Source organism: Ruditapes philippinarum, unplaced genomic scaffold, assembly GCF_026571515.1.
Source record: "Ruditapes philippinarum isolate M1 unplaced genomic scaffold, ASM2657151v2 ctg14682_1_1_1_1, whole genome shotgun sequence".
NCBI classification, from domain to species: domain Eukaryota; kingdom Metazoa; phylum Mollusca; class Bivalvia; order Venerida; family Veneridae; genus Ruditapes; species Ruditapes philippinarum.
In genome coordinates, this window is record NW_026865180.1 from 1189 (window position 1) to 16742 (window position 15554).

Here is a 15554-nt window from a genome sequence, read left to right on the forward strand (position 1 = left end):
TAATTTAGAGTTTAATGTGCACAGGTTAACATAAATCTATTTCTAATATGCAGAATGAATTAGAAACGGATATAAGAAAAAACAACTTTAAATGGACAGCGAATTTTGACTGTTGACAAATACTGTATACATACAAATACAAGTGAGGTTTTACGCACGCGTAAAATGGCTGCGAAGGAATGGCCATCTATGCACTTTATACCTTTAGAAGAGACTTAGACGAATAACTGTTTAGATCTGCGCAGTTGTTGAAATATAATGGAAGCGTACGACGCGAAACATCCCGTACTAGTATATAGTACTCGTTTTATACTGTGACAGACCGGGTAGAATTCAGTAAATGTCGTAATTGTGCTGGAATCTGACACCATGTGTCTTATTTATATAGACAGTGTTGCTCGTAATGGTTTATCATAATGTCTTAAACATTAATTCATTATATCATATCCCGATTAAACGATATATAAACTTTAAATAAGCAAATAATCAACGATAAAATTTTATATTTGAGAATAAACATAGTATATAAGACATTAAAAGCATCATACTCGTTAGTTACCAAATCAAGCACAAATGTGGCCTCGCTTTACTCTATAAAATGAAGCGGCTATTTAAGGTTTTTGAAACCAGCACTATCCAAATCATCTCAAAAGCAAAATACAAAACTTTAAAAGATTAAATTCTTCAAAACGAACTTGTTTCCTAATTTCTAAAAGTCAACAAATGGATGTATTGAAAACTTCAGATGTTTGCAACAGCTCACCGTTCTATTAATTTAAAATAAATTGTACATTGTTTTCTTTACAATAATACAGTTAGCTTGTCAACTTATCCACATTCTTCAATATTAATGGGATACGTTTACAGTGCGTAAAGTATCCTCCTTTGTAAAGATAATTAATTTTGTTATTGGAAGAATGTTAATCTCGTGTCCGTTTCTGTCGTGTGTTTAGCCAGATTAAAAAATAAACAACAACTGATGTCTAGTTTGTTATTTCTTCATATATATCGTTTAAAGTTTTCATCTGCTGAAGAGATGTAATAAAAATGTCTCTTTGAACGCCTCTCAAGAGGTCACTACATTGTGAAATTGTTATAAAGGTAAACAATATTGCCCGGGAGCTTCAGTATAAGATCTTTATTTATACAGGACACATCAGTACAGGTTTTAACGTTCTGTGTACACTAGTATCAATCACAGTGAATCAGTCTCTCAAAATACGGACACCGTTTTTTGAAGATGAACGTGTTAACATGTTTTGTTCTAGTGCTTAGCTCAGCAGCTGGGCGTAAAATAGTGGATTTAACGCATACGTTTGATGGTGACGCCCCGAAGTACCCACTGGGATTTTTGAGTTCTGACCTAGCAAGTTTTGTTTATTTTAACATGACGACATTGACAGCGCAATATTACGACGATATGTGGTAACGATTTCTTTCTTTATGTAATTGTGTCTCCTAGAAACATTTAATTATTACGATTTATTCTTCTACAATGCTCAAAAGAATATGTTTAATAGCATCGTGCGAAAAAATAGAAAATGAAATGAAAAATTGAAGATAACAATGTTAGCAAATTGGTCTTCATCATTTTACATTAACGCCTGAAAAAAATTATTTAATTGGTATACATGTTCATTGTATTTTTGTCTACGATAATGGGTTTAAATAGAAAGAAGACGGAGAAAGAATGAAATATAAACAAACCATGCATTTCAATATACTAAGTTTTCAGTACCGATTTTTAATTTCGCAAAATTTTCTCATACATTTATAAAAAGGTTAGCACTGAGGAAAATAGAGTTTTACGAACATCAAGGAACCCATATCGACGCACCATTGCATTTTGGTAATGGTCGACAATCTTTAGAGCAGATTCCACCAGAGAGACTATATGGACCTGGTGTTGTGATTGACGTCAGAGACAAGGTCAAGGTCAATCCTGATTATGCTGTTACAGTAGATGATATTTTTGGTGAGATAATTTCATTAACTAAAGTAATCAAAATCGGTGGGATTAAATCGTCTAACTCTTGCACTAAGTTGTTTCTGAATTTTGGTTATATGTCTATGTCTCATAAATAATAATTAAAACACAAACTTGGAAAAAGAACAGTAACAGAACAAACGTCTGAACTGGAGAAATTTATCAATATCTACTAAAACCGTGTATGGAACCTATCTCTGAATGTTCGATATTCAATGTCAAATTATTGTTCTATAACCATGTATTGACATACTGAATAACTGAATGTGTTAAATAAACCCCACAAATCTTTAATGGTCATTTCTTGCGAACCTTTTTGCGGCAGAAGATATAATAATTCAGTCAGGAAGTGTAGCAAATTTTACTGAGCTGCTTCTTAAAACCAAGATGTGAACCCTCCGTACCCTTATAAGTGGCAACGTACTTTTATAACAAAAGTTGTTTTGAATATTATTATAAGGTTACTTAAAATAAGAAAATTAAACATTCTGAATTGAAATAAAAATATCATTATTTTAATCAAAATTTGATCATGAAAAAGGCAAATAAAATATACGAATTTTTATTGTGATTCGTTATTAACAACGAAAAGGGTTGTATGAAGCTACATTTAATTTATTCAATGTTTATCAGTTCAGACAACAATTTAGCAGCATTGGAGGTCCTCCTCCATTCCCTATTATATTTTTCTCTTTTAACAACATGTTGATACTTGATAGCATCAAAACTATAAAAAAAAACTGTATTTTTTACTTCAACAATAACCGTATAGTTTGACGTAAAATACCGAACATACAATTATCAAATGTTTTGTAGCGAGACAAATAGTATATTACTATAAGAGAATTGGGTGAGAATTCACTTTTTTTTGTTAATTGCTCTCATACCATTATTACCTTAATTTATGTTCGATAAATATATCTCTTTTTTTAGACAAAAACAAGTACTATATAAAATTGTTAATAATGGATATTTGATTTCTAATAAACCAGAACATGAAAGAGAACATGGTAAAATACCACCAAATGCAATTGTAAACATGAACTCTGGCTGGGCAAACAAGTACCCGGATGCACGACTAGTGTTCGGTACAGACAACGTTACAGATCCAAGTTCCTTCCACTTTCCTGGCTGGAGTCCAGAAGCTTGCGAGATGCTTTTACAGAAACGACAGGCATGTTTCTAATAATTATTTATTCTCTCGCAATTACGTCTTGCATATATTTTATATAAGTATTCAATACAAGAATATCACATTTATTAATGTGAATTTATTTAGAACAAAAACCGTACAACACAGATAATATATACTTAGATCTTTTTGTCTTTTGATTAAAAATATAAAAAAAAACAATTAAAATATCTTATTTTTTCGGTATTTCTAATTTAGATTAACGTTCTTGGAGTGGACACGCCTTCAACCGACCCAGCTCAGCCCCCGGTATATCCATGCCACATGTACCTCCAACCTAACAATGTCCCATTGATGGAATACGTGGCAAATCTTGATAGTATACCAGTACGTAACACGACCATTGTGCTGGGGGCAATGAAAGTTCGAGACGGTACCGGCGGACCAACCAGAGTGTTTTGCTTTTATTGATGATGAGAAGAAGATGACGACATTACAAATTCTGTAGGGACAATACCTCCATGTGTTTTGCTTAATCTTTATCATGTTTTGTTGTTTGTACATGCAGAAATTAGAAAATTGACATGGGAAAGATACATACATATATCAAATAAATGTTGACTGAATTTAGATTAGTAAATTAAAACTTTAGATTAACGATTATGTCAAAGATATGCAAATAAGAAGAACATTAATTTAGATTCAGTCATGATGAAAGTGCTTTCTCAATGATATCTATAGATGAAAAGTGATATATGAGTTGATATGTATTTACAAAGACAGGAAAGAGTACCTTATGCCTTATTTTTCTCCCGATTTTGTTCATGATAAATACGTTTTTGTTCTTGTGAACGCGATTATACTTTGTGTTCATATTATGTATGATTTGTATAACCTGGGTACCTTATATTACATTGTATATTAAACTGTTATTTCACACCTACTTTGATGTACAAAGGCCCCAATAAACGGTATACATCACTTGTACACAGACCGTTATTCTTTATTATATAAATCATCATGTTTCTCCTCTTTTATAATCTCTAATCCATTTTTGTTTTAAATTTGGAATTTGAACATCAAACTTATCGGGCTCCCCGCTAGTTTTTCAACATTCTCTTTACTCCACCTTACTATATTTACGTTTCAGCTCTTATTATTCTCGAATTTCATTAATTATTTATACACATTATCAAGTGTGTCACTTGTCATCGTAGGAGGTCTGTACAACAAAATAGGGAATTACAAAATAGCACATGTCCTATCCTGTTAATTTGGTATTAAGGGTCACGACTTCAAGAAAAATTAACCTTCACACATTAAAGTTACATTTAATAAATTTAATAAAAACAGAAATAGCATAAGAAACTCTGCCTTCAGATCATCCGTACATCAATATTAAATCATAAGTAGCAGTCCTAATTTAACGGTATATTTCTATGGAGGGCGTTCGTTTTACATTTTCAAAAGTAGTTTTCAAAAGGAACACTTAACATGTCTGGAATTTTGGCAACGAACGCCCTCCATATATTTCCGCATTGTAACGGATGTTTTCATACAAATTTAATCTTTTTTATGAGATGATTACTTTTTACTGAACCTCAGGCCTAGTGCACCGTGAAGTTAAATGGTTAAAATGTGTTTGCACAAGAAAATCTCATATTTGTTGTGTACCGGATAGCAGCTACAACACTGTGACGTAGCGCATACACAAGCTGATTATAAAATCCTTATTAATGAACAATATTTGATGAGATTTACAACAATGCTGTTAAAAGGTTAATGAATCTGTAGAATGCTTGGTTTTTAAGCCGACGGCAAAATATATTTACATATTTATTTAATGTAGCTTTAAGATTTACTTGTACAAATTCTACAGTGAATAAAGGCCTTAAAATCAACTTCCATCGTTTTCACTGTCAACCCCTCTTACGTACGGAATGCCGTTAGGGCCATTGCCTATGAATGTGTTGATCTGAAACGCGATAGTCGATAGTACGATGGTGAAAACGCGAAATCACGAAACTACGATGGTGAAAATGCGAAAGCACGATGATGAAAACGCGAAAGTACGATGATGAAAACGCGACAGTACGATACTACGATGATGAAAGCAAGAATAAACTATCGTGTTTTCACCATCGTACTGTCGCGTTTTCACCATCGTAGTTTCGTGATTTCGCGTTTTCATCATCGTACTGTCGTGTTTTCATCATCGTACTATCGCGTTTTCACCATCGCACTATCGCGTTTTCACCATCGTACTATCGCGTTTTCATCATCGTACTGCCGTGTTTTCATCATCGTACTATCGCGTTTTCACCATCGTACTGTCGTGATTTCATCATCGTACTATCGCGTTTTCATCATCGTACTATCGCGTTTTCACCATCGTAGTTTCGTGATTTCGTGTTTTCACCATCGTACTATCGACTATCGCGTTTTAGATCAACACATTCATAGGCGATGGCCCTAACGGCATTCCGGAATGCCGTTAGGGCCATCGCCTATGAATGGTTTGATCTGAAACGCGATACTCGACAGTACGATGTTGAAAACGCGAAATCACGAAACTACGATGGTGAAAACGCGACAGTACGATGGTGAAAACACGATAGTTTATCGCATTTTCATCATCGTAGTATCATACTGTCGCGATTTCATCATCGTACCATCGCGTTTTCATCATCGTGCTTTCGCGTTTTCACCATCGTAGTTTCGTGATTTCGCGTTTTCACCATCGTACTATCGACTATCGCGTTTTAGATCAACACATTCATAGGCGATGGCCCTAACGGCATTCCGTACTTACGAGTGTTAAAGGCATGGATTAATTGCACGTCGGATTGTTAGTAAAAGGTGAAAAGAAATGCTAAAGAAAGAAAAGTCCAAGCATTATAAACATGCGTGTGATTTCCAAATATAAATCATTATTTGACCCAATCTTGTCAATGTAGCAACGTTTTCATTTTGTCAGTCCAAAATATCCATATCAAATCTCTATTAGCTCCTTCTAGCATCGGTTTTCAAATGACCATTGTATTTCGTGCAACCTCGTTTTCGTTTTCAGGGTCGAAAAAATGATATCAAATAATTGTTTTACTCAGAGAAACAAAGTCCTGTCAAACTATGGTGTTGTGATTTAAACATGTGATTATACATTGTTGAATACGATACTGATCACAGCTACAAAACCTTTATTAGACTCGGCTAATCGGCTAATGAAATTCAGTATTGTACACAACAAGAGATGATAGCATGAGAAAAGTCCAGTTACATGTACATGTATGTAATCTGCACTGAAAATATACACGCTGTATGCTTTATAACATACCAAAGGTCCATTAGACATCGGCATGTAATTATTTTCATTTTTCAAAAGCTTTCCTTTTCTGTGTCCTGTTCCTGTATCCAAAATAAAACTCTTATGCCATGAAGCAGAATCATGTTTTGCTTCTTCTGTTCCATTGCAATTTTAAAGCAATTTCAAAGTTTTAAGCATTTTTTCTAAATCAGTGGAATATAAGGACCTTTTTAGATCTTTTATTGTGCATTATTGTAATACACCAGTCATTTGTAACCACCTCCCTTGCCCCCGGGGGAGTGCAGGTTAAAAAAGAATCGTGTTTTGATGTTTGTGCTGTTCCGGGGCATAAGGCAAGAATGTAATTATCTGAGTATCCCCCGCCGGGCGAAGATTTTACCAGTGGTCGGCTTGGTTTAAAGTCAATGCCACCCCCCCCCCCCCCGCTATTCTCAGAGGATGGGGTTGAGTGGCGCATATTCATGGAATAATAACTGATCACCAATCAACAGCGCTTTCCAAATAGACATATAATAACAAAAAAAAAAACAATAATTATATAAAATACATATAATTTTTTAAAAAATGGGCCGAAAAGGGTCGGCCGAAACCAGACTTGCCCGGCCGAAAACGACTGGGCCGATTCCAAAAATGGGCCGAAATGTGACCAAACCACTGTGCTAGATTTTATACTCAACTATAGGCTGTTATGAGATGTTAAGGCTGTTTTGATTGGCTAAAATAAAAACAAAAATAAAATATGTACGAAAAACTAAAATAAGATTGAATGCAAAACTAAAAAAAATATGTATGCAAAAACTGAACAAAAATATGTATGCAAAACTAAAATAAAATATGTATGCAAAAAAATGCAAATGTCACTTTTATGCCACCGTAATTTTGTTGTATGAACACAATTTTTAGATAAATTAATCACTACAGATGGCAAATACTGTAGAAAATGGCAAAAAGTCCATACACTTACCGGAAGTCAAGATGACTTAAGCATCATAAAGTATTGACCACCATCTTGAACTCCACCTCAAATATTTTTATGTCGCAGATCGAAAATAAGTCAGTACTCAGTATTTAAGCAGAACTCAGATGACATCTTTAGAGTTCTGGAACACAAAGTGCGTTGATATGTAGCATATTAACGCACTTTGGGGTCAATTTCTCGATTTTGACCCCAAAGTGCGTTATACCCCAAAGTGCAATGCGAAGTTTAACGCACTTTGGGGTCAGACCCCAAAGTGCGTTTGACCCCAAAGTGCGGTGTTACAAGGCTCTAGCTAAGACCATTTTATGCAGCATCCTGAAATCAGCAAACATGTAAATTTTATATTATAATGTGAAAAGAATATATTTTAAGACAAGAAAGATATCCAGTAGTTGAAATATTTATATATAACATTGAAATATTTATACTTAATATTGTTAAGAAATTCAAATATATATATTAATAAGAATTAATGTCAATTTAACAAACCTGACAGTCCTTTCCATCATCCATGTTGAATGTATGGTATACAGGCTACAGCTGCAATACTCTAAATTTCAGCCAGGACCAGGATCTATAATATTATATAGTACTAGTATATAATAAAATATATTTATTATTCCCTATAAGTTTACGACAATTAAACTTTAAGTTTAACACTCAACTTTGTTATTTTACTTCATAATAATGTATTTTTCAAACACTGTATTATACCATCACAAAAATACAAACATAGTTATATTGACGAAACGTCATTTAATGTTGAAAGAGGTGTTTATCCTAAAAGTTTTTCTTTTTCTCTTTTGTGTGAAAGCAAAGTTTTGAAATACTTAAATTCACTAAGTGCTAGCAAAGCTACTGGCTTAGGTGGTATACCTTCCCGTTTGTCAGGGATGGGTCACCTATAATTGCAGGTCCTATAACCCACATTGTCAACTTGTCTCTTATCCAAGGTGTAGTTCCTGATGATCTTAAGACTGATAGAGTTGTCCTCCTTTTTAAAAAAGAATGATAAACTTTCTGTTGGTTACTACAGGCCTGTGTCAATTTTAAATGTAGTCTCCAAGATACTTGAAAAGGTAGTTTATGACCAAGTTGAAACATATTTTAAAGAGTATAAGCTGTTGTATAAATTCCAATCTGGTTTAAGAAATGGTTTCTCCACTGATAATTGTCTCATTTACATGACAGACTACATTAGGCATGAAATTGATAAGGGTAATGTGGTAGGTATGGCTCTGTTAGACTTACAGAAAGCCTTTGACACTGTTGACCATACCATTTTCTTAATGAAGCTTCAAACGTCTGGTCTTGGTGATGACATCATAAGGTGGTTTAGGTCATATTTTTCTGAGAGACAACAGCTTGTTGATGTGTCAGGTAGTTTTTCTTCTACTTCAAGTATAACATGTGGTGTTCCCCCAGGGTTCAATCCTTGGGCCCCTCCTCTTTTTAATGACGTCAATGACATGTCAGCCGTAGTGAAAAATAGACTATTGTTATATGCTGATGACTCTGGAATACATGTTTCTGGAAAAAGTTTATCTGAGGTGGAAATTTCTGTATCTGAAGATTTGTCCTCAGTAAGTCAATGGTTAATTGATGATAAGTTATCGTTGCACTTAGGTAAAACTGAGTCCATTGTGTTTGGATCTAAACAAAAACTTTGGTCGGATTCCAAATAAAACATAAATTGTAACGGCACTGCAATATGTCATGTTTTTTAAGGTCAAAAACCAAATGGCCGCAGAGTACTTAAGTGATTGTTTTGTTTCTCAGGAATCTATGCATTCTCATTGCACCAGACTGGGTAAAAAGTAGGGTATTGTCTTCCTAAGGTTAAAGGTTCTGGGTCAAAGTTTGTTTTAGTTTTATTGGTGCTAAACTATGGAACAGTCTTTCAACTTGTTTAACTGAAATTAACAAAATTCATCGTTTTAAGGTAGCCATTAAAAGTCACTTTTTAAGTAGCATGTAAGTGTTTTTCTTAACATTTCTTGCAAGAAAATTTTATATGTTTTCATTTTTTTACTGAGTTATTTTTCGGCTCAGGTTTACTGTTTCATTTTTTGAAATATGTTTTAAATTCTTTTTGTTAAGACTTAAAAACTGTCTCCTTTTTGAATAGTGTAATCTATGGCATTTTCTTTCCGTACATACTCATAACTGTATGTTCATATTTTAGTTACTCTAAATACACTATGGTCTGTTTTTTATATTTCTTCTGACTTATATCTTTTTCCAACACTTCTTGCCATCGCGCAATCGAACAGAACCTCTACCTATAACGGAAGCTCTTCTAAAGTATCAATCGAACAGGCCATAAGTGTTAAAATGACCAAAGTAAATTCTGCCTATATTAATTACTTTACTGTTAATTTTAGCGGACGTCAAGGAGAAATTAGACGGCCTTCGGTTGAAAAAGATAAGATTTGAAAAAGGACATCAATAACTTCGCATAAGGCCTACCGAATCCAAAACATTAACAGACGCTTAGGGGTCAGATCCTGCCCCCTCCCACGTGATACGCCCCTATAAACACTCGATCAAAAATATAAATATTTAAACACGAATTGGACATCTGTTACAACGTTAAAACTGGTTTTCAAACATTTTTTACAAATATGAAAAAAATTGTATACCATCAAGTCTCAATAAAGTATACCGTATTTTTTCATATAGTATGTTCACCAGTTTCGACGAACTTTTTTTATTATGCGGTCAAACTAAATATAATACCAGATTTAAGAAAATATCATGGTTCATTTAGTATGATATAAGTCTGAACTTGAAAGTAAAAAAAAGTTATTTAACTTATTTCGCCGCCAAGCTTCTTTTCATGGGTCAAATTTCACCAGTTCCGAAGCACTTTCACCGGCTACGGCGGATATCGTTTTTTATTACTCTTCCGTGAGAATACGTAAAGAGGCCCTTCACGGAAAACTTCTAGTGTCACAGTCATACTGCTACACTCCACAAAAAGTAATAAAATCATATAATTTTCATCATAATTCATATTAAAATTGAAAACAGCGTCATAAAAGGATACCACCATTTCAAGATAAGGCCTCTTGGTATCTGAGGTTGTCTGGTGTTGCAGGCTTGCCCATAGGCCATAATCCAAGAGGACTTGCATGTGCGTTTCGAAAAATATTAGAATCAGATGGGACAATCACCGCCACAGCCACTGGAGAGCCTTGCCCAAGCTTCTCTCCACGGCCAGCACCAGATGCAACTGGAGAAGGTGCAGTCATACCATGTGACTATTAAATTCATACTAATGAACAAAAATATTTTGAGTTATTAACAGATGCCCAAATTTTATGCCTGAGAAGGAGGCAATGAACACCAATTTGATAAATAACAATTAAGAAATGCTCACAAAGGATGTTCTTATTTTGAAATACAAAAGGTCGTACATTTCAATTTTATTGTTCTGGTAAATAATTGTGTTTCATTTGTTAAATATCATCAGTATATAGCAAGTAAATGCATATATAGAGAGATAAACCACAAAATTTTACAATTACATATTATGTATGTAAAGAATTTTCAAAACTATAGCAAAATGTCTGTTATACAAGACAATCAAACGTTATGTAGTGCCAATTATGGTATGACTCTAAAAATTGCAAAATTCCTGCATTCATTACGTAACACAAATATGGTACAAAAATTCTTCAGTTTCTAATGTCAAAGCAGCATGCTCAAAATTATGATCTTTCGGTATGCATGACATATGTATCAAACTATCACAAATATCACATTTGACTCAACCATCTGGATCCTCTGTAAGTTTTTTACCAACCAAACAGTGATCTGATTTAGAACCTGCAGTGAAGAATAAAGCCTTCTTTGCTTAAACCCAACTTACACAAGATTTTCTACTACGAGGTTGAGCTGCAGATTTACCTTTACTTTTAACTGCAGCAGATTTACCTTTACTTTTATTCTTAAGCAACCTTTTTCTTTTTCCTGAGATTTAACTGTGCCTTTCATGTATCTTTTTCAGCTGACAGTTCTTTTCTAGCAAATTGTCTAGTAGCATGAAGTTGTTTTAAAACAAATGTTCCTATACTCTCTGCTGAAGTTACGCAATCGGGCAAAGTGTTAAAATTTGATACTCTTTTGTTACATAACTACATGATGGGAATACTAGTGCTTCCATAACAGATGATAAAATTATTTCACCAACTCCTAAACCACACTGTGTTGTAAGAGGTGTACTATTAGTATTAGTACTGGCAGAATTTACATGACTACTAACATCAGAACTGGGGGAATTCACATTACTACTTAAATCAGAACTGTCAGAATTTACATTACAAGTACTCACACTGTGAGGTAAAGATATAGTGTTAGACAAATTGAAAGCAACATCAACAAGCAGAGATAATGGAGACTGTAGTTCTGTTGCATTTAACAAACGAGTACCAGATATATCTTCTGACAAAGGGTTGGGTGTTACATTAACAAAACATTAACAAAACTAGTACCTGGTAAAGCTGACTCAGGGGTGGCATGACTAGTAGTAGCAACTGTTAAAAGGGACATAATTATTTTCTGCTGACATAGAATGGGTGTAACATTTATATAGCTGGTACCTGGTAAAACTGATACAGGGTTGGCTGGAGAAGTAACTGGTGTTACACTAAAAGCGGACATAGGATTGTGACCACATGACTAGTCAATGAATTGTTATTGCAATCAAACGGAGCATGCTCTTTATTAAGATGATGGTGACTGAAAAGTCATTGCAGGCTTAAGGTGACTTTCAGAGATTTTTGTCCGGTCAATGGGAAAAATACTCGTTGACTTAAAACTATTAACCACAGTAAGAGGTTAATAAAAATTTAAAAACGCTCTCTAAGTTTGCTGCATAATTTTCCTTCTCTATGCTCTTATCTGGGTTTTCTTTTGTTTCGTATTTCTCCTAACAATTTTGTACCAGTCTTTTTTCAACGGCCCAAATACACCTAAGGGTTGTAGGAAGTGAGTTGAATTTGGTTCAAGTCTGTATAGTTCTATCCTTTATTCTCTGGCGAAGGTTAAAACATCAAATCAATGTGACTGCTTACACTATCGATGAGTAAAATTACTGGTCTGTTTGAACATGCATAGTTATCAAAATGGTGGAGGAACTTGAAGAATGTCTTGGCATTCATCCATCCTTTGACAGTGTACTCTATGACTGCATCTTTCCTGCTGTTAATTAAAGGGTCATATGCTTAAGGCTTAGGACAAGGGTATACCAAAAATGGTGGGATATTACCCTCAGCATTACCACAGAACATGGCAGTCAACTTCTTCTAACTGTTGCCACTCAAATGTGGCAAGTTTCTAGGGTATTCTGGCTTTGTTGGCCAAATCACAGATCCAGCCTTACGCCCCATAGAAAAACCTGACTAATTATCAAGTTATGTAGACGTAACTTTAGCCCTTAAACTCTCCAAAGATGATTCCTTTTCTTATTTCCACTAAATGAGCATTCCGTGCCATAAAACTGTAATACCATGTTTAACTTGGACGACCATTTTTAAAGTTATTCTTGCGTTTGTTTTTCTTTAAAATACCACAAACAAATTCTAATAACACCTAAACCCATCCCTCTTCTAGACATTTCAGCCAACCACTTGGCCATTTCTCTTCCTCTTTTGTACTAAAAACAGGCCTTGGGCCATTTCTATTTTCTAGCGAAACATCCCATGCGATCCTACGCCTCAAAAAACTTTAAGGTACCTTATTTTTTGGCAGCTTTCAGAATTGACATCCCATTTAAAACCTCTTTCATGGCAAACTTTACTCTTTCTATTTTACCAGGTGATTTCCTAAAACCTCTCTTGTATTTTAAAGTTATTTGGTTTGCTTTACTCTGGACTGGACTGGCAATATTGGCATTTTTCCTTGATGCTTTGCAAGGTGTCCTGCAAGATGCTAAGTCACTGGTCTCCTGTATTCTGGCCATTACTCCTGTGAGAAAGACACATATTTCAGTTTAAACATTTCTGCATAGGACAAGCAACATCAAATGTTATTATCTTAGATCCATGTTCAGTATGTTTTTGTTATTTCACATTTTAACTGGAAAAACAACTAAATACAATGACTAGATGTATTTTCATCATCATCATCATGTAATATATTAACACAATTATTTGATGTCACACCACCTTTAAATTAGCCAAATCATGCTTAAAGAGTTGTGATGGACATGGTATATACTTCATATTGCATGGAGAAACAATCCGTAAAAGCAAAATATTACTTCGTAATTACGAAAGATTATTTCGTTATTACGAAATAATATTTTGTAAAAACGAATTCATATTGCGTAATTACGAATCAATATTTCGTTTTTACAAAATAAACCCTGTGCTTAAGCGGAATATGCATAATAGCCTCTTTCTTGTCGGCTCAATGACGTGATACCTTGCATTTACTTGCATTTACTATTTTTTAGTTAGTGTCTTTATGATCGCATGGTACTAATATATAAATTTAAAGGAAATATATTTTAAGTGAAAACTTGGAAGCCATCCCCTTGAAGTTTTTCTAATGTGTATGATAAAAGAAAGTAATAATATAGTCATTTATTTTTTAAAGAAACATGTCAAAAAGATAAATTGTCTTAGAAATTAAAACATTTTGATATTTTGCCAGCTGTTTGTAATATATTTTGGGAAAGGGGAAAAAAGGATGTTTTGCACGTCTAGTAATGACTTTTCATTCAAAACCCCTGTTCACCTTGAGAGCCATTAGACTTAGGCCGCTATTCCATTTATACGTGATCAGTGGTCCGCGTCCGTCATCCGCGTCCGCTACCGATTCGCTCATCAAAGAATACGTTGAATATATTCCTTTTGTCCGTTTACAATCCGCTTCCGCGACGTTTTGCAGGATGAGCGATTTTTTACGGACGCGGACAAGTCTCGTCACGAAAAATGCCTCGAACGAAATTAAATACTTTATCGATTTTGAAAGAAAACACTAAAAAGCTCACCAAAATAGTGTTAGAGAACCCATGAGTTTATGATGCACCAATGACAGGTTAACAAAACAACATCTGGTCTTCGGTTGCTAAAGAGATGTTATTCAAAAACCTAACTGGTATTCAATGTTTTTCCTTTTTCTTTTTACCTAATTCTTTGATGTTACAACTGGTTTTGGTATTAGAATGAAATTATATCATATTCTACAAATAATTATCCTCTATTCGATATACTATAATTTAAAGTATATAGAAATAACGTACCTATGGAATAATACTCACGGACATGCCCGGACAAGGATCACGGACGCGGGTCACGGATCGCGTATCAATGGAATAGCGGCCTTATAATCGTAAAAATTTGGTGGCAATGTTGATCCAGGCTTGTAAATGACCGCTTTTGACTGTGTGGTCAGAAGGTTCTATGTCATATTTCGTAAAGACGAATTATTTCGTAATTACGAATTACTATTTCATAAAAACGAATTAATATTTCGTAAAAACGAATTAATACTTCGTAATAACGAATTAAAATTTCGTAAAAACGAATTATTATTTCCTAAAATCGAATTATTATTTCGTGAAAACGAATTAATATTTCGTATTTACGAATTAATATTTCGTAAAAACGAATTAAGTCCCGGGTAAAAAGTGTAGAAAATGTCACTTTAGGGGCTCCGTATTAATATGCTATTTTTGATAGTATGTTTTCTAGCCAGGGTGTCTGGTGGGTTGGGGCGTGGGCTTCAACCGGGCCTGTTACATACAAGGTATCGATGATACAGATAATCGGGGAATATTTCATTATATAAATTATATGAATACATAATTAAGTTTCATCAATCAAAATGGTTTAAAATGTGAATGAAATATTTGACAACATCCAGTGCCTATTGATTTTTATATAAAAATAAGAAGCACAATAACATTTCTGACAATCAAAAAATCCATTATCTGTTTTTGCTTCTTACTGCAGTGATTATATGGTATTATTATTTACTTTCAAGATTCATTTTCTTGAAGTGGACACACCTTCAACTGACCCAGCACAGCTTCCAGTTTATCCATGTCACATGTACCTCCAACCTAATAATTAAACAGTGGTACAATATCTCGATAGGATACTAAAATATATGATTTCAT

The 15554-nt window shown here is 34.1% G+C and overlaps 1 protein-coding gene across 1 annotated transcript; it reads left to right on the forward strand.

The window, feature by feature from the left end:
• Nucleotides 1–1152: 1152 nt before the first annotated feature.
• Nucleotides 1153–9108, forward strand: LOC132728128 (uncharacterized). Its single transcript, XM_060713748.1, has 5 exons — nucleotides 1153–1425; nucleotides 1782–1975; nucleotides 2980–3161; nucleotides 3378–3574; nucleotides 8460–9108. Exons 1-5 carry the CDS (start codon nucleotides 1241–1243, stop codon nucleotides 9106–9108), a joined length of 1407 nt encoding a protein of 468 aa, XP_060569731.1. The 5' UTR covers nucleotides 1153–1240.
• Nucleotides 9109–15554: the final 6446 nt, after the last annotated feature.